The 23,865-nt window shown below is 33.5% G+C and overlaps 1 protein-coding gene across 8 annotated transcripts in view; it reads right to left on the bottom strand.

Annotated features, from left to right (window-relative positions):
- The window catches only part of DMXL1 (Dmx like 1), a 150,041-nt gene that overhangs the window by 95,711 nt on the left and 30,465 nt on the right, over window positions 1–23,865 (bottom strand). For all 8 annotated transcript variants that reach the window (XM_045838041.1, XM_045838043.1, XM_045838045.1 and 5 more), the window contains 9 exons: window positions 18,472–18,604; window positions 14,568–14,634; window positions 12,771–12,949; window positions 8,931–9,120; window positions 7,556–7,724; window positions 4,523–4,735; window positions 1,674–1,927; window positions 890–1,568; window positions 683–804 (listed from right to left, as the gene is read on the bottom strand). In XM_045838041.1, the coding sequence (XP_045693997.1) occupies window positions 683–804; window positions 890–1,568; window positions 1,674–1,927; window positions 4,523–4,735; window positions 7,556–7,724; window positions 8,931–9,120; window positions 12,771–12,949; window positions 14,568–14,634; window positions 18,472–18,604 (2,006 nt within the window). The remainder of the gene's footprint in view (window positions 1–682; window positions 805–889; window positions 1,569–1,673; window positions 1,928–4,522; window positions 4,736–7,555; window positions 7,725–8,930; window positions 9,121–12,770; window positions 12,950–14,567; window positions 14,635–18,471; window positions 18,605–23,865) is intronic.

The following is a 23,865-nucleotide window of genomic DNA, read 5'->3' as shown; positions in this document are numbered from 1 at the left end:
GCTGAGGAGACTCCTTGAATCTCCTAAACAGGAAGCTCAGTATAGCTGAAGGTTAACACAGGGAATATTTTAAAATACCAAAACCAAAAATGTGAAAATGCTGGCTTGCAGCAGCTGTTGAAACAATACAGATGGTGGATTGCTATTAGCTGGGCACAGGAAGAAGTAATGCCTGTCACAAGACAAAAATTTTGCAATAGTTTTGAAAGGATTCCTGCTTGTAATACAACAAAGCTGAGAGCTTTTTTCTTTCTTAGTTAAGATTAAAATTCCATTCCTGTTATTCCAGCTCCTTTTACCACTCCAAAAAATGCAAAAGAACCAACATATATTCCACATTATACTGCTCTTAGTCCTCATTTATCTCTGAGCAAAAATTATTACAGAAACATATATTGTAAGACACAATATATGTTTCTGTATACAAGAAACACAAGCAGTGTACACAACTTGTACACAAGTACACAACTTGTACACAAGACTTTACTTCTGAATAAATAAAAGAAATGGTTTCTTTTTAAAGGAATTTAGAATCACTGTAATGGTACAATGCAGTTATGAAAAAAATAACTAAATAATATACATTATAAATTATATGTCATAATTTTAGAATGTGCTCAAGAAGTATAAATTAAGTACTTAAAAATCATATAATATGCTTATGTTAAAGACATTTACTTACAGAAATTTCAGGATTGGAAAGCTCACTTAGAAGTTTCTTGGCATCAATAACTGCTTCATATAATCTCAGATATTGACCATCACTTGCTACAAAGCATGCACTAGGAGAGTTGCAGTATGCACCTACAAAGTATTTACGAACATTTAAATCCTTAAGCAAAAATGTCAGAAAAACCTAAAATTATTAAATAAAAATCAGAATGCTTACCTAGACAGTAACTGGGTATAAGAGTAGGCAGCCATGCCACATTGGAAAATGCGGAAACATGAAGAGAATTAATCCGGGCAAGCTCAGAAACACCTCCAGAAAAAGACAATGGCCCAACTGGATCAACCCTCCAAAGAATTAGTTCACTATAAACTGATTTGGGATCCTGAAATGCCATGTCAACAGTGTTCATATTCTGTTTTGCCAAATCTTCATTATTTAAAGCATCATAAGGTTGTTTTTGGCTATCAACCTCTGGTGTTCTTAATGCATTATGGTGTGATGTTGTCAACAATAATGGTAACACTGAATGGCAAGCTAAATCATTAAGATGAAAGCGATGACCACAATATCTGGATTTGTGCGAAATACTGAGAACTGTAGAAAATGCAGATTCCTCAGCAAAACTAACTAGCCACTGATTCAGAGAGCCATCGGCGTGCTTTGAAATCATCATAACGTTAGGGGTAAAAATACTTAATTTTAAGCTATTAGTTGATTTACTGTGACCAGCAGAGATAAGCATTGATGTGGAATGTGTGAGGCTAGAAGGCTTTAGTTTCCCTTGCTGAATAGCCAAGTCAACATTCTTGGTACAGGCATACATCACTATGCTTTTACAGAGAGAGTTCGCATCACCTGTGGGGAAAGCTACAGGAATTCTGGAAACAAAGGACACCTAGAATTAAGAAAGTGAGCATTAGAATGCATGAATTTATATAAAGATGTATTATAAAACTGTACCCATGTTTAACAAAAAGTACCTCTCCTGAGGATCAAGTACCTGTACTTGTCGAAACATACCAGGCTGGTATTCATCCAGCCAATCCACATGCCAAACCAGCAAAGAGCCATCCATGGGATGAATACTGAATAGCATGTCTGCATTTTTACTCCATTCAGAGAGAAGTACTTCAATCTGATGATCAATGGCAGCTGATGGTAATGGTACAAAACTTGAGTTTGGTACCATTTTATCACCACCCAATTCCTTCTTTTCATGATTTATTTTCAGATCATCAACACCATCATCCGTCTCTGTAAGTAAAAGGGTTCATGAACCAAGTAAATATAATCAAGCTATTACCATAAATTAAGAAATAGCTTTAAAGATGCATTCAAGATGAAAAACATAATAGTTTTCATAAACAAAAAATAGGCTCTCCTTTAAAAATAAGTTTGCTCCAGAAACATAAGGCCACTGAAATTAACACAATAATCAGAAGGCCTAGAGGACTGAGTCAGTGGATTACAGGTAGAAGGGCTATTATTGGACTGGAAAATAGGTAAACTGGTTTCTAAACCCAGTACCACAAGTGAGACATACTACTTCTCTGAATCTTAGTTTTGCTCATGATAAAAAGAAGGAATTGAAACTGGGGCTATAATTCTAGGCTGAATTTTTTAAATATATTATTGAAATGTAACTTTTTTCATAATATCAGATTTATCAAAACCTGAGTCTGCTATAGTAGCTCTTCTCTAGGTGTTATGTACTTATAACTGATATGACATTTTAAAGAAACCATTTAAAGGAATACATTTATAACAGTCCAATTTCCAGGTTTTCTCCAACACATAGGTGATCAGAAATAAAGTGGTACCACTCTGGCAAGATGGCTTAGTTGGTTGGAGCATCATTCCACATACCAAAAGGTTGTGAGTTCAATTCCTGGTAAGGGCACACATCTAGGTTGTGGCTTTGATCCCTGGTCACAGCAGGTATGGGAGACAACCTATCAATGTTTTTCTCTTTTTCCCTTCCTCTTTCTAAAATCAGTGAACATATCCTCAGGTGAGTATTAAAAAAATAAATAAGTAAAAATGAAATAAACTGGCATAACAACTTAATACAGGTAAATATGTATATTCTAACCTTTATTTCAAAAACCCTGGCCCTATTCCTGTCTATGAATAGAGAGTCTTTCTTAAAAGAGACTCAAAAAATGTTAAGACTGTTGACCAGATTTTAAAAATTGGTCAAGACATACAAATCATTAAGAAAAAGAAAAATAATTCAATAGAAAATCAGGTAAAGGGCACAAAAAGGCAAACCACAGAAGGATTAAAATAATTCTGTTCAAAGCCCTGCCTGGTGTAGCTCAGTGGATTGAGCACGGGCTGTGAACCAAAGTGTCGCAGGTTCGATTCCCAGTCAGGGTACATGCCTGGGTTGCAGGCCATGACCCCCAGCAACCGCACATTGATGTTTCTCTCTCTCTCTCTTTCTCCCTCCCTTCCCTCTCTAAAAATAAATAAATAAAATCTTTAAAAAAAGATAAAAAAAATAATTCTGTTCAATATGCTTCAAGAAAATGCCATGTAAAACAAGATGCCATTCTCCTCATATTTATTGGCAAGGGTAATAGAATGAAAATATCCAGTAGTGGCAAGGCTGTGAACAAAACAGATAAACCGATAAAGCATTTCTGGAGGTCAATTTGGCAAAAGTTCCTACGCCGTACACTTGAAAGTACTACAAAATAACATTTAAAAAGTTAAATTAAAAAATTGGCAGAAGTTAATACAACTTTAAAAATTTACACTCTGGCAATTCCATGTCTAGGAATCTATGTGATAGAAAAATTCACACAAAGATGAAAAGATATGTCACTGTACCATTATCAGTATAGTGAAAAACAAGTGAAATCAATTTAAATGTCCATCAATAAAGGAAATGCTAAAGTTTTCTCTTGACATGGAATACTCAGAAACTTAAAAAAAAAAGATATTGAAAAGTTCCCATACTGAATTTAAAAAGCAATTTACAAAATACAATTTTTGTTTAAAACTGAACTGCCAAGTTTAAAAACAATGTTGTAGGAAGATAGAAAAACATAAACGTAGAAGGACACTTCTTAAACATATGGAAACTTTATACCTGTTTATATCATTTGATTCTTCTTCCTAATGAGCATGTCCTAATGAGCAATTTTATAATCTTATAATTAAAACAAAACTTTTAAAAAATAAAAACACTTATCAACCACAAACTGTAGCAGAGATGGCTAGCTGGCCATCACAAATTTGTGCTTCCTAGTCCTTAACACAGAATGGCTAGCTATCCAGTCAAGGACTTGCAAGGACCCTGTGACTAGTGCTTTATAATGAAAGGAGAAAGCAATATGTGCCAACTCTAAGTCAAAGTCAAGAAATAGCTATACCTTCTCCTCTCTCTCCCTCCCTACCTGACTAAGGCTAAATGCAGAAGAGTTTAAGGCCCTACTATAATGCTTCTCTAACTTTAATATATATACAAATCACCTGGGAGTTTCATTAAACTATGAATTCTTGTTCAGGAGCTTTGGGTAGAACCTGAATTGTGTATTTCTAACAAGCTCCCAGGTAATGTCAACACTGCTGGTTCACAGATAGTCCTTTAAGGGGCAAGGCCCTAGGGACTGACCAAAGAAGCCCAAGTATGAAGAATCCTGAATCCCCAAATCACCATGTGGAAGAAAGTTACCTGGAATAGAAACATCTACAATAAATTATTCAATGAGCTATTTCAAATTGGTATCATGCCACTGTAATTTTGAAGTTTATTTCTGACAGTTACTAGTGTTACCCTGGTACTAAATTCTTTGCTATTTTCACCAAATTTTACATTTCGTACCCTTCTTAAAGCTTTACCTTCATCAGATTTTACATCTGCCTGATTAGAGTCTTCTACACTGGCCTCAGAAGATGGCTGTTCCAAACTTTTTCTAAGTTGCTGTAAAAAGACTTCCATGGACAAAGTAAAATGTAACTCTTTATTGTTTAGCCAGTGTACCACAAAAGGTCCACTCTTCTCTTCATTTTCACCCAGACTTAGAGATGTAATAGAAGGAAGAAGTGGAATGTCTGTAAAGAACAATAACAACAAAAAACTCAGTTAAAATTTCTATCATTCTAGCATATAAAACATCCAGGTCTCATATTTTTATTACAGTGTTACACTTATCTTTAAACCTCTGTAATATATTTTATTTAACCTATAAATAAGACTCCCAACATAATGTTTGCCAACAATTATTATTAATGATAGCAGACATAAATGGTAAATTTAACACCTATAAAGGAATTAAAATTATATATTCTAGGTCATATAGCCTAATTTATTTTATATACATTTTCTTTAATTCTAAAAAATACTCTCATAAGAAATGTATATAATTTGTAGACATCTTAATAGGAAAATCTTCTTAATTTATATATACACTTAGATAAGAAACCTATGGTATTTTAATCTGGCCTACCATGCAAATGTCACCAATATGATGACAAAGAACTAGTGATTTATCTGAATAGCAACAACTTTCTTTCTTAATAGAATGGCATACTAATTTTTTTAATGACCTACCCATCTAATTCTAAGATAGACACTATTTATTAGCATCAAGATTAAAGTTGGAAAGTAAAATTGAGGTTCCCTTCTTATATTCAAGAAAGGCATTCAAGACAAATCAACTCAGCTTAAAAAAGTTCCTTGGTATTACTTTGAATATAACTGCTAAATTAAGCATATTGAAGTGTAAATTCAAAGTAATTTATGACAAACAAACTAATAAAGGTCAAGGAAATGTGTGTATCATATTAAATCACATCTACATTTAGCTCATGCTGATATCTGAACAGTAAAGGCTGAAATGGATTGAAGGAAAGTACACTGATTCTATGTTTCGTGAGAGCAACGATCAAGCCTGTTTTCATCACCCCTGTATCTGCAGTTCCTACCCCTATCTTTGATTCCCATACTAGCACAGACTAAAAACTCAATAAAATCCTCAAGGGACTGAGCTGCCAATTCCATTGTTTCTAGGTGATAAACACTAATGCCAGGGATTAAGAGAGTGCCCCCAAGAATCCTATTGGGTAGGACTTTCTGATTTTTGATTTACAATCAACCCAAAAGAGATCAACGATGCCTCTAGTGGATAACAGGCCTAGTTGTTGAGTAAGTATACAAGAAAGAGGAGCTAATGCTGGCTTTTAGCAGAAGCATTCCAGGAAAAAATAAAAAGAAGAAGAAGAAAGGAAAAACATCTCACATTTCTTCTGTCTCCTGACTGTACTTAAAGAATTTGATTAAAGTCATTTTTTTAATGAGAAATCTTCATGGAAAGGATATAAGAACTAGAATCAGGAGAATATCTTAGAGCTCTTCTTCCGTTTCTATTTCTATAAATGGGGCAAATAAGTGAAGCCAAATCTTAGAGCTGGTCCTCAAACCGGAAACAGAGCATCCATAAGGGTCAATTCAATAGATGTAATTTTGGGAAAGGTATTTTCCATAGGGTCTATTCTAACTGCTAGTATTATTTTGCTTTGATTTAATCTACACAAAGGAATTTTCCTTAGGGACCTACGGCCTAAGAAAGGTTTTTAGAAAGGTGGTCATGGAGATGCTACATTGAAACTGAGGATTTCCTTTTTTGTAATCCCTTAGCCTTTTCCATTAAAGTGAGAATTCAAGATTTCTATATTCTCAGAATATTTTCTTTTACTCAGCAGAGACTGAAAGTTATTCTACTGACCTTAGAGTTGCCTCTGGGTATTATAATCTCTGTCAATGTATATATTTTAATAAAGGTAATGGCATTTTTGAAGCCTATATAATGTTTAAATAAAAATAATCAATATTCTCCCCTTCACATTTTCTTGGCTCATAGATACTTTAAGAGCTGGGACTGTTGCCTACCAAATAAAAGCTGCGAGAACCATCAAATACTCTTCATTCCTACCACAAGTATCTCTACTCTTTAGCTTACCAGAGCACTACTCACTTTTATTCAAGTAACTAATGGACCATATTTATCGTTATATTTCTTTGAAGAATGCAATACAGCAAAATCCAGTGTGCTATATGAAAATAGGTGATGCTAAATTTACACTTAACAATATCGCCAAATACATAAAAACTCATCCAATAGTGCTTATCTTCTGGGTAGAAGGACTAGGGTAGGATACAGGTGAAAACTGACTTTTACTTTTCACTTTCTGTATAGATGGCATTACTCATATGCGAATACTGTTTTTCATTTTTTTCCCCAGGAACAGTATAAGGTTTTACTTTAAATGCCCCAACTGTGATCAGTTGGGTGTTTTTCCGCATTCTTTTTTCTTAATCTTTATTATAGTTTTTTCCATTACCAGTTAGTCCCCTTATATCCTCTCCCTCCAGCAGTCACCATTTATTAAAATGATGAGCACTTAAATTCTTCCATCCAGATATTCTAGATCTGTCCATCTAACAGACATATTTGACTAGAGAAATAGGTTTCTTAATTCTTCCAGTTATAACTTCCAAATATTTCTGCTCTACTTCTGAAATGCTTCCAAAGATAAAGTACTAAATACACTGGTTTTATTTTAACAATTCCACAATAATGATGAAGCACTACTCTGTGATGTTAACCTGTGTTAAATATTAGCTCAAATTTCCACTTTAGAATAAACTAATAAAGAATCTAAATGGCTCATCCAGATCTCAAATCATAAATCAAATCATAGCCTTAAGGAGCAAACGAATAAACAAAAACCTCACTTTGTGTAATCAGTGAGTTGGCTACCATAAGAAAGTTATCTCCAATATTTTACCTATTTATAACTAAAAGTATAACTTATTTGTTATAAAATCAATCTACTCAATTAAAAAACATGTTTTGAACAGTGCTTTATCACCTGTGGCTGGGTTGATGCTGGCTGCAATATGAAAGTGGCAAAGTGCATTGGCATGCAGTGGAGTGTTCCTGTGAACCTGATGAGGGTCCTGCTGATGGGGCAGGTATCCGGTATGTGCTACAAGTGCAAGAGATCTCCTTCGGCCTCTACGGAAATGTCTCAGATTTACCTGTGTGAAAGAATCAGCAAAGTAAAACTAATGCCTATGCTGTCATAAAGATATATGCATAGGTTAAATAATGATTGTTAGACATTACAGGTATTCTATTTTAGATGAGTTTATATGTACAAATATTTTTCAGCAGTTTTGTATAGCAAATTTGAAAGTAGAAGAAGCTAACAACTTAAACTGCCTGACTCTTAACTATTACTCAATACATCACAATTTGTATTTGATTTATTTTCCAGTAATTAATTTCCTGAATGTAAAGGCAAAGTTTATAATGTGTTTGTGGATGATGATGATGTGTCTATGTATGTATGCTGTTTGTATCCAAAGCTTACCTCCTATGACCACGAAGTACTGGATAATATTATCATAATAAATTAGGGTGGTATTTCATAATTTACAAAGCATTTTCATAGATTACCTCATTTGACCCATAAGGCAGACATTGCAAATACTGTTATTCTCATCTTGCAAATGATAAAAGTTTATATAGAACCCACAGTCGAAAAGTAGACAAGAATCATCACATTCTAGTTGTTGAGTCTCCATGCATTATATATTTAATAATATTCGAGCCATTACAATACTGTACTAACCTGAAAAATAGGTATTCTTAATCATACAAAGCATTCATAGATAAATCAATTTAGATTACTTCCTGTTTTCAGTATTAAGAAAAATAATAAAAAGAATCTGTATTACTAGTCTATGTTCAATTAATACAAACATCAAAAACTGAATTTACTTTCTACACTACTTAGTAAAATAAATACTCTGAGTTCAAAGGGGCTCTAAAGATAACAACCATACTACAGAATCTGACAAACTAATCATTCATGTAATTAAGTCAGGATGAAACATCCCAAGCTCTAAAAAAAACCCTAAATTTTACAGTTACACCTTTGCTTTCTCAGATTTTAATTTACTTTATTATTTTAGCTAAGATAAGGGTAAGCATACTTTTGTTATCATTAAGTGAGCTAAAATTAACTTCATGACTGTAAGTAGTTTTTTGCTCTAGACAAAATCCTTAAGAACACTTTTTAAACCAAATGAAACTAAAAAATTTCTGAGATTTCCTAAGACATATATATTTTTGTAACTATCCATGTGACTTTTAATATTAATTAGAATCAGTGCTACAAAAAAGCAACATACAACAGATTTTAAAACTTGTAGGAAATAACATCTAATTAAAACACTCACATCTAAAGTGTTTTGAATTCGTTCTTTACTGGAAGCATTTCTCTCGAAATTATTTGTTAAATTAATTGGTTCGGTCCAATGGTTGCTGTCACCTCCATACAGTAAACAATCATTTGGTAAAAATGTCTCTACCCAAAGACGACACACATTATCTTTGCAGTAAGTCAACAGTACATTACATACAGAAGTCCTAAGAAATAAAAAGATTTTAGAGGCAAAAAATATAAACTTCACACAGTATCACATTATAGTGTTTCTATAATGCACACAACTAAGGTATCGATGAAGAAAATATCAACATACATTTATGCAATGTATTTAGTCAAAACCATTACAATTGAGTGGGTATTTTATTTCACTGCATCAAATGCTTCCTAACCTATTTCTTTTCTGCCTAGAATTCAGTAGTTCTTGTTTCAATAATCTAAGATTCTTCTTACCACTAAGCAACAAAGACTAAAGTCATAATATGACATCTCAGCTAATAAGCAAAAGAAAACCACATCTATTAAAAAGATCTGACTTATTCAGTGGATGGTTATTTGAATTATTACATAATGCTTAATTTTTACTTCCCATACAGGCACATGCACACTAGTCACTAAGAGGCTACATTAACTAGTTCTTTTATCCTCTCCTTGACTAACACATATACCAAAAGCAGTGAAGTGCAAGAATAGAAAATTCATGATAAAATAAGTACAGCCACCTCCTTCCTTAGTCATTCTTGATTTTCAATGGATTTACTGTATTGTAATCCACAAAATAAAAGCAAAATCAATTGCATATATATTAGTAAACTCCATAAGCATCAAGAGTTCAAAGGTTGAAACTCTATCAACAAAGACTACTTCTTATTGGGACACTCAGCAAATTTATAAAAAAGGAAAAGAAAAGTCACAATATCCTGTAGTAGACACATTCAAACATATTTGATTAAAAATGAACAATCAGCAGAAGTCTTCTACCAGTAACTCAATAAGTTAAAATTTTTAAAAAAGAAATAAAAATATTCTCTAGCAGTCACTTTGTTAAACACAGCTACATGATTAAAAAAGGATGTGAACAAAGAAGAAGGAAAAGGAGAATGGCATGTTTTGTCTTGGTTCCTCTTCCCTTCAGCTCTCTCCCTCCCTCCCTCTTCCTTCCCTTCTTTCTCTGTCTATTCCTCTTAATCCCCTTGCTACCCATTGAGAGAGAGAATTGAGAACTCTCTCTCAATTCTCAGCCTTTTCTCCTCTCCAGGCTACCCTCCCTTACCACCTGTCTTCTTCAGTACCTTCACATCTCGTCCTTTCCTAAAGTGCCTCCTTTCCTTTCCACACTGTTTCTCCTTTCCCCATCCTCATGCCTCTCTCTCCTCCTCCAGGTTTTCTCCTTCTTTTTTCTCTAGTCCTCTATGCCCTTCTCCTATCACCTTTCCCTCTCTGTTTCTCTCTAGAACATTCACACACAGGTAGTGGTAATGAGATTAAGTGTAAGCAAATAGAAACAAAAGAAAATACCCATACATCAAAAGGAAATATGGAAAGTTCAACGTTAATAGTTCTAATTAGTAACTGGCAGAATGGAAAGGCTTACCAAGGAAGACTAGAAAGTAGGAGACTGGAGGGATGAATAGACAGCAAGCAATCAGAAGAGGCATAAGAATTTAGGCAATGAAATAAGCAAGAAAGGTACACAATGCAGAAGCACGGAGCAAGCTTTGACCCTGAAAGGGGGGTGGTCCCTGGTGACTTTCTTCAGGATACTAGACCTTAAGGACAGTCAATGTAAACAGCTGGCAGGTAATATATAAGCAGAATATGTGACAAGTACTCTGATCTGTTTTAGTCACTTATCTGGCAATATCTTTCTTCCTCACTTCTTCATCAAAGAGTCTTATTCTTTCTTCAATGGTATAGCATGCTCAGGGATAGCCAATAAAGAAAAAAAAAAGAAAGAAAAAAGCAAAAGAAAACAAAGGCATAACCTCAGAAGACAACCATGTGATGGGTAAGTGTCTGTAACACCCATCCTATTTTGATGTAACAACAGACTAACGACAGTTTGAAACTAGTTATCTAAAACTAACTTTTGGAGGTTTCTGGAGGATATAACCAAATCTCCCAACCTGTCCTACATTCATCAATTTTTAATTAGTAAAGAAGTATATGCTTTACAAACAATTCCCCATTAATTCTCTCTCAAGCTAGCAGTCCACTGCATAATGCATTGCCATTTTGGTTGAGGATCTTAATTTTATGGGAAAAACAAACCACCTGTATCACCCCCGTGAAGATGCCATATCAAAAAGAGCAATGGTCTTTGATGGGGTCTCTCTCATTTTCATGAGAAAGGGTCAGCTTTCCTTCTATACACTTGCAGGAAGTAGGCAGTTAGTAAAATGAAAGTGAAAACAGAGAGCTCAGGAAGATTAGCTGGTTCTTAAATAACATGGATCCGAAAGTAAAGTTCTGGAGACCTCTAAAAGATGCCACAACTAACTGAAACTCTAGTTCTATTTCCCTATGCTGCAAAATTTAGTTGGTAAGAGATCAAATGAACACAACAGTATAAACAAACAAACGAACAAACAAAAAACTGGTATGCCTCATTGCTGTTACCAGGCATCTGTAATGGCCCAGTTTAAGACATCTACCTGTGACGATTTTTGCCAACACTCAGTGAACATGGTCAAGAGCAGATGATGTGTCTATCTTCTGTTAAAAGATACAATACTTCATAAGCCTCTTTTCAAAAAATATGCTAGTAATCTATCGATAAATGAAAACACTTGGATGTACCTGAAGAAATCAGCCTTTGAAATGATGTAATCTTCAGATACTGTAAAAGGTTCACAGTTTGCGATGGCAGCTATTTTTATTGGGGCCATTTACAACTTTTAAGAGAAGAGATAACATGTGCCACAGTTCATTCTATTCTAAACACATTTTTATATAAGTAGGCAATGCTCTCAGAGCAATAGTTCTCAAAGTGAAGCTAAGCTGAGGGTGCTTGTGCTAACAATACAGGTTGTCTACAGCAATTTCCTTAGCCCAGAGACTGATAACATCCTCCTACAACAGAACTATTACTGTTCCTTGAGTGTCCTGCGCCTATGCTTTCCTATATTGGAGGGCTGGGGTAAGAAGAATAACTACTACATTGGAAAATAACTTAAAAATCTAGGTATAAGAATAATGGATACATTCTATTATATGTTTGTCCAAACCCATGGAGTACACACCACCAAGAATGAACTGTAATGTAAACTATGGACTTTAGGTGGTGCTACTGTGTTGATATAGGTTCATAAATTCTAAGTAATGTGGAGGATGCTGACATCAAGGGAGGTTATGCATGTGTGGGAGCAAAGGGTATATGGGAAATCTCTATACCTATCCTTCAATTTTGCTGTGAACCTTAAAATGCTGGATGTAATTAAAGAAATGTTTGAGGCCTCGGTATGTCCTCTCAGTAAAGCTATGGTTCTTTTGTTTTTTTAACCAGAGGTGATACACATAGAAAGCACAACATGAGGAAGTGAAATGTGAGAAAGTTCATGCATGCAACAATGTGGAGAATGATTAAGGCATAAAAGAATTGGATACACAATATAGAAAAAAAGATACACAACTCTGACACTTAAAAATATCAGATATGGAAGTAAATATTCTTTCATATGGCTCTCCTCTTAAGTGTCAATCACAAGTGACCCATGGCCAGAGATTTGCAAACCAAGGACCATCTAATATTACTTGAATCTTCATAGGCAAAGGTCCAATACAGGAAAAGCAGTCAAAATCACAAACATGACATTCTCTTAATATATGGGAAAAAAAAGACTAATCCACTGACCTAGGCATATATTTGCTTGTTTTACGCCAGGAAAATCCAGTGACAGCTCGAGGATGGGCCAGATACACAAAAGAAAAGTCAATTTCTCCTTGAGATTGTTTTTCTGAACTTTTATCTGGAGAGATAACAGCTGTCCGCCAGTTTTCTACATTATACCATACCTTTAAAAGGCAGTCATCCTAAGATGGAGGGAAAAGCAGAAAAATATCCACATGAGAATTAAGGATTAAGTTAAATAGCAAATGTAAGATTTTTTTCCCCAATCACAGAAACAGAAGGATGGAAGAAGGGGTTGGCATGGAGAAACAGAGAAAATCTCTGAATCTAATACTTTTCTATCAGCATTCCTTAATTATGCTTTGAGAATTAAGGTGTGTGAACAAATATGTGTATTTTGCAAGGGTTGGTTCAAAGGAAGTTCTAGTTACCATATAGCATGGAAAATGGAGTCATTCAGAAAAGGCTGAAAGATGAAGTTAAGTGTTCTTTTTCCACTTACCCAAGTATCAAATAAGAAAGCATTACTACTAGCAGACTTAAAAAGACTGATAACTTCTGAAAACAAAGGACAGTTTTCATGAATTATCATATTAATGTTCAAAGAAAATGTTGACAGTGAAAATAAGCACTTAACGACTACCACTATATAAAATAATCTAAATAAAATCAAAATTGCATCTCCTAATTTGGGAAGGAAGAACAAGGGAGACTAAAATGTGCTAGGTTTTTACTCTGAAGCTATAATTGCAGTCCCACCTGTAAAGTCAGTCAGAATAAACAAATCCACTACTCTCCTAAAAAAAAAAAAAAACCCTCACTGAGGATTTAGAGTATTTCACATTCTTTTTTTAAAATTTATTTATTTTTTATTGTTGTTCAAGTACAGCTGTCTCCATTCTCCCCCCCACCACTCTCCCCTGTCCCACCCTCAATCCTACCTGCCTTCAGCTTTCTCCATGTGCTCTTTATGTATTCCTTGATGACTCTTTCCCTTCTGTCCCCTGTTATCCCCCTCCCCCAACCCCTCTGGTTACTGTCAGTTTGTTCTTTATGTATGCTAAGTGAAATAAGGCAGGTAGTGAAAGACAAATACCATATGATCTCACCTTTAAGTGGAATCTAATCAACCAAACAAACAAGCAAGCAAAATATAACCAGACACACTTATATAAAAGAGTAGTTCACATTCTTAATCTGTAGAAGGCTTTGAGCAATGAGAATAACTTCAGCTGTGCATTAATTGCTTTGTGTACCAATTACTGAAAATAAAACAATTTCAAAGAAATACATTGTGTTGAAATCAATAGGTAATAACAAAATGATTACAAATGTCTTCTAGAAAGTCTGTAAATTCTTTTACCTTAAATACAGCTTAATACATCTGTCAGCTCAAGGATAATATAAATAGTAGCAATAGTTTATTGATAATACACTGTATGCAAGACACTAACCAGTCACTTTGCATATACCATCTAAATTAATCCTATGATAAACAACATGAAATAGGTATTATTATCCTAAATTTATACATGAGAAAACCAAGGCTCAAAAAGGTTAACTACTTACCCAATGTCAAAAAGTTGGTAAGGGGTAGATTATATCAGATTACCTTTAAGTCTATGCTGTTTCAATTATACCATACTGCCCTTTAACACAATATTATACCAATTTTTGCTATTTAACATTTTAAACAAAAATATATTTTCAACTTAAATAAAAGGATAAAGCCTATTAATGTTTTTGAAATTTCAAAATAAATCATAAACACAATTTGGCAATAGTATTTTCATAAATTACCTTCCCAGCAGTGGCAAAAAATTCTCCATCTGGTGAAAATTTCATTAAATGAATTTGGGAAGCAGTTCTGTAAATTAAACAGATGAATAATATTTGAGGAAAATTAAATAGGGAAAATTCAAAATTACTCCACTAAACTCTATTCAGCAATTTTTTCAAATAATAAAACTTTTTGATAACACAAGATTCATACTTGCTTTTAAGCTCATAAATATAAATTTTAAAATATAAAACTTTAAATATATTTTTTATGTAAATATATCCATGCATAAAAATCTCACAAGGGACAACTTGTCAGTCTTTAAAACTTATGAAAAGAGTCATAGTTCTTATTCCCTCAGAACCTGGAAATCTAATTTCAAGAGTCATAGGTAATCTATATTCCAAAATACACTTTCATGGACAAATCAACTTTTTAAATGAATTCTATTTTAATGTGGCATTTGACTAATTAAAGATTATGTGTGGTTTAATGACCATTGAGGACTCAGTCTTCCAGCTTCATCTATATGCTTGGTGAGTACTTGCTTTTCTTCTCCAAGGAGCTTTGGCTTACTTCCCTTCATTGCCTTCCCTTCTGGCTACACATATATGATGATCTCAAGACACCTCTTACTATCTTGCTTTCCTTTTCTCACCTAAGTTCATGCTTAGATAGATTCATCCTAAAATCATCTGTAAAGCAAGCCAAAGATGAATTGTCACGGTTCATTCCAAATACAACCTTTTCCTGACTTTAAATGTAATAAACAAAATATTAATGCAGATCAGTAAGAAAATGAAATCATATATAGTTTCAATGATACCATGACACTGATTCCCAGGCAAAACCACTCTTAACGTTTTAATACACAGACTTCCAGATGATTCTGTCCACTTTCCCTCTCCATCTACTTCCTATGAGAGGGTGTAGAGGAGGAGATGGAAATCAATGTCATATTTACAATTTGCTTTGTGAACATTTATTTATTTAAAAATGGATAGATAGTTTTGCATATCAATATGTGTAGATCTGCATTATTTTATTGGCTTATGGTATTCTATCACACATATATGCAATGATTTAAAATAATTTAATAACTCACTGCTGTTTTCTCATTTTTCTGCTTAAAAAAATGATGCAATGAGTATTCTTGCACATGCATTTTTATGCATATGGTTAGTTCTAAGGATGTCTGTCCTTAGATGCCTTAAAAATGCCTGGTCTCCATGATTTTGATCTTGTTCCCTCTACAGTCTTTTCTCAAAAGCGCAGCTAAAACAGTTTTTAAAAAGGGAATCAGATCTCAACACTCTGCTGAAAATCCTAACAGACTCCCAAATCACTTAGAAGAAAAAGAAAAAGCTTCACAGTAACCTATAAACTGAATCCTGACTTTGATAATTTCCCCTATCACTCCTCATCTTGTTCACTTTACTTCAGCCACAAGTAAGGAGTCTTAGCACTTAATGTTTCCTCTGCCGGCAACATTGTTCTCCCAGAGACAGGCACACATAGTTTTCTGCCTCACTTCTTCCAGGTCTGTACTCAGTGTTACATCTACTCTTCTTCCCCTTATCCTACTTATTCTTTTCCTCTTGTACTTATTGATCTCTTCACCTACATGTGTAGCTAGAGCTTTAAATTTTTGCCTTTATTTAGTAAAGTTATAGAGACCTATTATTAAATATAGTTAACGTAATCTTCAACTAATCCTAAAATAAAACTTGTGCAGTTTCTAGTTTCACGGCTTTTCTTACTTAAAAAACAAATCAGCTCAGATAAATTATTAGTATGTCTAGTCCAAGTCACTACTGTACATTCTGATCTTGATTTAACTTAAAATTCTTTTCTCCCAAATAAATGAAATACATTTCAAATTCACAGTTTAACCCATGGGAGCTCCTTAAGTGATCTGCAGTGAAGGCAATATAACACTTTGCTGCTCCCTTCTTCCCAATTTTCTATGAAAGACCAAAACAAAGCTACAGCCCTTTCCAAAGAATTATCTTTGCAAAATCCTATCCCCTTTTCATATGTTAACCCTTTTTAATACCCATGATCTACCTGAGGGGTGTAAAATACATGGAACCAGCTCCTTTGAAATTTCCTTTATAAATTCTAAATATAGCAGGACTGCGTTATTCTACTTTGGTATCTGATATGTATCTCATCATTGCTTCATATAAAACTGGCTCAGGAAGAATGGCATTTAACATCCTGTCATACCAGTTTACCAGTTATTGTCTATCTCCCCCCATCTGTTTACTGCTAAATCCCAAGCACTTTTACCACTGCTTGGAACATGATAAGCACACAAAAAATATTTGTTGAATTAATGAATAAAACTTAAAATTGCTATTAAAGGGTATGAAAAAATTAAGGCTGCCAATTAGTACTTCTAAATTGCTCTCTAGAAAGATAATACCAATTGTACTCCCTTATTAACAGTATATAGAAGCAGCTGTTTCTCCAAACACTCATTAGTAATAGGTGTTAGTCACCTTCTTTCTGGACATTTTACATTTCTTGATTTCAAGTAAGATCACTCAACTCTTAATGTGTTTATTATTCATATGTACTACTGTTTAAATTTTTTCTCTCCATTGTCTATTTTTGTTCACCATTGAGATATAGGTTCTTTTTAAATTAATGTTAAGACCTCGGTTTTAAAAAAGCATTAACCCAAAATTGCAAATATTTCCTCTCAAGTTTTCATTTCTTTTCCTTGTGGTCTTTTTGATTTACATAAAATTTTTTAAAGTTATCCATTTTTTCCTTTCCCTTCTTTTCCCTTCCCTTCCCTTCCCTTCCCCTCCCCTTCCTTTCCTTTCCATTTCTAGTTTTGGTGTCATACTTTAGAAAGTCTTTCCCTGACTCTATAGCAATAGAATATAAATGACAGATGTTATCCATATATGTGTAATTTTAAATTTCCCAGTAGCCACACTTTAAAAAGTAAAAAGAAAAAGGTGAAATTGATTATATTTAAGCTAATATATCAAAACATTGTGATTTCAACAAATAAACAAATATAGGGTATTTTACATCCTTTTCTTTGTGCTAAGTTTTTGAAATCCAGTGTATTTTATCCGTACAGCACATCTCAGTTTGGACTAGAAGTGCTCAACAATGATATGTGGCTAGTTGCTACCATACTGGACATTGTAGCTCTAAAATATGAAAATTCACCTGTATTTTCTTCTAATATTTTTTCATTGTATAGAAATTCATTTTTTCCTTCCACTGACACTTATTCTGGTGCCAGATATGAAACAGACTCTACCTTCATTTTCTCCCCCAGAGCTAGCAAGTTTGCCCCACCGATGTGAAACATCATCTTATATTATTGAATCTCCACGTGTAACTGGGCCTATTCCTGATTCCTAACCAGTCTGTTCTTATATCAGCAACAAACTGCTTGATCAGCTGTAGCTTTAGAATTCATTTTTCTATACTAGATGTCTTCGTTCTTTTTCTCTTTCAGAATTTTCCCACATTTGATCTGTTAAATGAAGTTTAGAACTATGCTCAAAAGTAGAAATTCCAAAGGGATTTTGACAAAAATTATGTTTAAAATATAGGTTACTTAGGAAAAAAATACCTCTTCACAATAGAAGAGCTTTCACTCAAAAGCATGAAAGGTGTTTCTGTACAATTTAGCAAGTTCTACTTAATGATCTTCATGTAGGCCTTAAACATTTCTTAGGGTTTTTTTCATAGTTGTTTTATTCAACAAGTTAAAAAAGAAATGAACATATAGAACATGGCAAATGGTAAATCCTCTGTATATAGGAAAAGGCTTATAATAGAAATGAAAAAATCAATACTTTTTATGTTAGTGTGCTTTACACAAACTAAAATGCATTATAATGAACCACATGGAACAGGTTTATCTATTTAATTTTCTAATTAATTGCTTACTTGCAATGCCAAATGCATCTCCAATCCCCAAAGTTAAGATCTTTTCTATTTGGATTTTCATCTTCGGTTGGCCTTTCCAAGTTAGCACTGGACCAGAGTTGCAAACAGCTGGAACCAGTTAAAAGACGATTGCCTAAAAATATATATATTATTCACCATTTATTACTTAGGTATTTAATTAGTGAGTTAAGTTACATATTCAATAGTTTCATGTAACACTATAAAGATAAAACAATTCCTAAAAATTCAAATAACACAAAGATTGGGGGAAGGGGCGTAGTCGTATTTTAATTTTGTTGAAGCAGCTTGGGAGGAAAGGGATCTTATAATCAATCTCTCATTCAACAAACATTTAATGAACATCTTTATAATGACATTGTGCTAGGCATGGAGGATACAATGACAAATATAACACTGTCCTTTTTCATAATGAGTTTACATTCCAATGGAGAAATATTATGAACAGATGCAGGAAGACATGAAAGTTCAAATTACTCCCAAGAATGACTTGTAAAGTGGGATGGATAAGAAATAAGGTGCATAGAAGACCTGGAAATCTAAATAAGGTTGGGAAAAAATCTGAGGTCAGATTGTGAAACATTTTTGATGTTCGTAAGGACTTTGAAGTTTGTTATAGGTACTTAAGAGTTAAAGGTTTTAAGTGGGGGGAGACAGTTTACATAAGTGGATATGTATTTTAGAATAAGGGGCCTCAACAAGCGGGGGAAGGAGTATCAATACAGAGTCTTGACTAGGTCTGTGAACCTCCATTCACTGAGATACGCAAAAGTTGTATATATAGTGTGTGCATTTTTCTGGAGAGATAATATACAATTTTCACCATGAATACTTTCAAAGATTCCAGTACTCAAAGAAATATTTTCCATTCTAGAAAATAATGAATTTCCATTCTACAAAATAACTCCACCAAAGGAGAAAATTAGGGAAAAGGTAAGACAGAGAAACCTGGTTAACCATCTGTAATAATACTGATGGGAAATCAGGGGATCTGAGTCAGATATTAAGGTTAGAAGTAAGGATTTGAAAGCCATTTGAAAAGCAATTGTTTCAAGGCTTAACACCAATTAAAAAACAGAAACAAAATAGGTTTCAAGGATAGATTTTTCAACTCTGTAACTTGAGTAGAAGATTGTGCTATCATCCAAAGAAAAGAGGAGAAGAAATTTTGGCCAATAAAGTATTCACATTGGCAATTAATGACTATGTATTGCTGCCTCTCTAAAAACATCCTTCTATTTTAAAAGGAAAGGGGTTCTGAGGCAAAATATAGACTTTAGATCAGAAATCCCTGTTTTTAATTCCCAAGTAAGTCACTTAATTAGCCATGTGATTTGATCTATTTGGGCAGCATTTGACTCTCAATTTTCTCATCTATAAAATTAAAAATTTGTATAGAGTTGTGGTAAGGATTATATATAATATATATAATCTATTGGGTTGGCCAAAAAGTCTGTTATGGTTTTTACTGTAAAATATAAGACACATTTTCATTTTCACCAATAACTTTATTGATCCGGATATTTTGAGTATGTTGGCTATCTCTTGCATGGTGGAACACTGTCTGCTCTCAATTAATATCTCAATTTCATCACTATCAACTTCAGCCAGTTTACCTGACCATGGAGTCAGAAATCTGCAGCACAAAACATAACAAACAACTTGTAACACATTTCACCAATCACAGCACTCTCTCTATACATTGCACAAATATTTTTTTGCATTTCAGTTGTGTTTTTACCTATCTTGAAATAAGAAAGCATGATATGCTGAAAATGTTGCATTTCTTCCATCTTCAATATTAAAATGGCTATACAAATATTCACCAATTTTGTTTTTTAAAATACATCGATATGACAGCTATCATGATACAATGTAACAAAAATGTTTTGAATAAAGTTAAAGACAACTAAGAGCTACAACAGCCATCTTCCAGAAAAAAAAACAAAAACTTTTTGGCCAACCCAACATTTAGCATAGGCTAGGCACTTAGTAGAAGCTCAATGTATAGTAGAATCTAGGTGGAAAGCCTCACAGGCAGATAAAAACAGCCCAAAAAGTACTAATGAGATGTCCCACTTAAATCGGATTATTATTCCACTGTTTAGCTTACAAACAGACACAAATCATCTTTTTTTGGAGACATAACTGGTATATTACATAATATTAGTTTCAGGTGTATAATGTAATAATTCTGTATTTGTACATATGGGAAATGATCACTGCAGTAAATCTAGCTAACAACCATCACCCTGCACAGTTACCAATTTTTTCCTTATGATGAGAATTTTTAAGATACACTCTCTTAACAACTTGCAACCATACAATACAGTATTATTAACTATAGTTACTGTGCTATACATTACATCCCCAGGGCTTATTTATTTTATAACTGGAAGTCATTATCCTTTGACCACCCTCACCTATTTTGCCCACTCTCCATCTCTGGCAACCACCAAACTGTTCTCTGTACTTATGAGTTTGATTTTTACAAGTTTTCTTTAACATAAACTGAAAATAAAATTATTCCATGAAGGATTAAGAATTTAAAACTAAATACAAAATAATTAATCCCAGGTATAGAATGAAACAAAAGTAGGTAACATATGGTATAAAATATATTGATTTGAACACAAAGGGCAGAAGTATGAATACTGAAATAGGGGAAAAATAATAAAAAGCCTATGACAGAAAATCTTATGATTTAAGCAAGATGCAGTAGTGGGTTTAGGGACAACACAAAAACATTATAGTTTATTAGTATCATCTGAAAAAAATGTCTTTGTATCCCAATACCTAGCAAATAAATATGTAAATACTGACCAAGCCCCAAGTATTACTATTTCATGTAAAATAAGTATAATTATTTTATAATTACAAATTTCATATGCAAAAGTAATAATTATACTAACAGTTCCCAAGTATTTATTATAGCTATAATCTGTTCCTCAACCGAATTCTATATTTTAAACTTTCCAATATTAAAAGGAAAAAATAAACTTTTATGTGAATTTTAGCTCAATTACAGTTAAAAAAGATAATGGTCATAAGCTGCTGTCAAGTTGCTACTAAATATGTTAAAAATAAGTAATTATCTTTTAATACTACTCTGTAATGATGATTTTCGAGGAATTTAACATTAATACTAATATTAGTACTCACAGACCATAGGTACAAAAATTCCAAACAACTGCTATGTCATTACTTAAAAACAGCAAACAGCCTGGCTGGCGTAGCTCAGTGGATTGAGCGCAGGCTGTGAACCAAAGCATTGCAGGTTCGATTCCCAGTTAGGGCACATGCCTGGGTTGCAGGCCATGGCCCCCAGCAACCGCACATTGATGTTTCTCTCTCTGTCTCTCTCTCTCTCTTTCTCCCTCCCTTCCCTCTCTAAAAAAAATAAAATAAATAAAAAGAAATAAATAAAATCTTTATTAAAAAAAGAAAGTTTCTTAAAAAAAAATTCAAATATTAAATGTTTTTATTGAAGTTAATAAGATACTTCAAGTAGCCAGTTCACTTGCTAACAATATTTCTGTAGGACTTTATCAATTACCAAATACGTTCATATATACTGCCATATCTGGCCACTAAAAAACTATTTTGTGAATTAGATATCTTAATTTATAAGTGAGTTAACCATTCTTGATCTCTTAAATACTGTGTTTATGATCATAAAACTTATAGTCAAATTTATGAACACTTATTGAGAGCTTACTATATGATGAGTCCCTAAAGACAACTAAATAAAACACTGAATAAAATAGAATCTCGTCCCTTGTCTAATCAATAAGATAAACCATGTAAATAAATAATTATAAGACTGTAGTACCATAACAGAGTAACTGTAATTTATCATCCAAATAGAACACTTGTGAGAGTAGAAGGAACACAATTAATAATCATATAAGGACAACAAGCATAAACTGGGACGTAAGTCACCCTGTTCACAATAGAGTTACATACAAAGTGATATACCTGTACTTTTTGGACTATAAAATGCACCTTTTTACCATATTTTTTGCTTCAAAATTTTTTCCCCTACTTTTGTCCTCTAAAACTTAAGTGCATCTGGGGTCCACACCATAAGATGCACCTAGGTTTTAGAGGAAGAAAATAGGAAAAAAAAATTTGAAGCAAAAAATGTGGTTAAAAAGTGTGTTTTATAGTCTGAAAAATACGGTATATAAAATTCAATCCCAAATTTGAACCCTCATCTGACCTCTTTTCATTGTATGCATAAAATAAACATGTAGGTTACCAGCAAGTAAAGATCAATCTTACAATCTCATGAAAAGAAACATTTTAAAACATTGTGTGATTTTCTAAAAAAATCATCTCAAGTGGAATTCCTGCTGCTGAACTATGAGGGCCTGTTGGGGACTTCTATAGCAACAAATATGTTCAGAAGACTGAGGTCCAAGGACATTTTTGCCAGCTATAAGTGGGTCTCCAGAACCAGAGGATGCACACAGCTCTTAAACTTGAAGGTGTTTAGGTTCAAGATGTCTACGCAAGGGATGTGCTTTTGTGTACAAAGCGAAGAACAACACAGTGACACCTGGTGGCAAACAGAACAAAACCAGAGTAATTCAAGGAAAGGTAACTCATGCTTATTGAAACAGTGGCATGGTTTGAGCAGATTTCCAAAGCAACTATCCTGCTCATAAGGCCATTAGACACAGAATCTGTGTAATGCTGTATTCCCCAAGGATTTAAACTTACTGAAAAGTAAATAAATAAAATGAACTTGTTTTCTTGAAAAATAATCTCAAAGATAATCTCTTCTCTTATAAAATAATTCCCAAAGATTCTGAAATTTGTGTTCTAAATTAACATTTTTCTCAACTATTTCAAAATGTAAACTATTTTATCGATCTAAACTGGTGGACTTCTGGTTCTATGTTCCAAAGATAACATCTTTCCTATATTCTACATCAGCAATTTTCAACTGGTGTGCCATAAGAATTTTTAAAACATGCAACACCTGACAATTTAGTCAGGGGCACTCACCTCTTTCCCCTTAGATTGTCAAATTAAAAAACGACAGCAGCCAACATGACAGTTGTCCAGTGTGGATAAATCAAAATTATACCTATTTTTTTTGTTGTTGACATTGGCAAAATATATAGTATTTTTTTGGGTGGGCCACAGAATTTTAATTATTAGCTTATGTGTGCCCTGAGATGAAACAGGTTGAAAATCACTGTTCTATATTCAAATTTCTAATTTTCTGCTGGATATTGCTATATCATATTCAAGCATCTCAAATTCCACACATCCAAACAAAACCTATGTTCTACTCTCTCTAACTCTTGCATATTACTCTTCTTCTAGTGGTCACAAATATCTGCAAAGTCATGTACAATCTGGTTG

Source organism: Phyllostomus hastatus, unplaced genomic scaffold, assembly GCF_019186645.2.
Source record: "Phyllostomus hastatus isolate PE091 unplaced genomic scaffold, TTU_PhHast_1.1 phas_contig_254, whole genome shotgun sequence".
In the NCBI taxonomy this organism is placed as follows: Eukaryota; Metazoa; Chordata; class Mammalia; order Chiroptera; family Phyllostomidae; genus Phyllostomus; species Phyllostomus hastatus.
The sequence above is the reverse complement of the archived record's forward strand: the minus strand, read 5'-3'. Positions and strand labels throughout refer to the sequence as shown.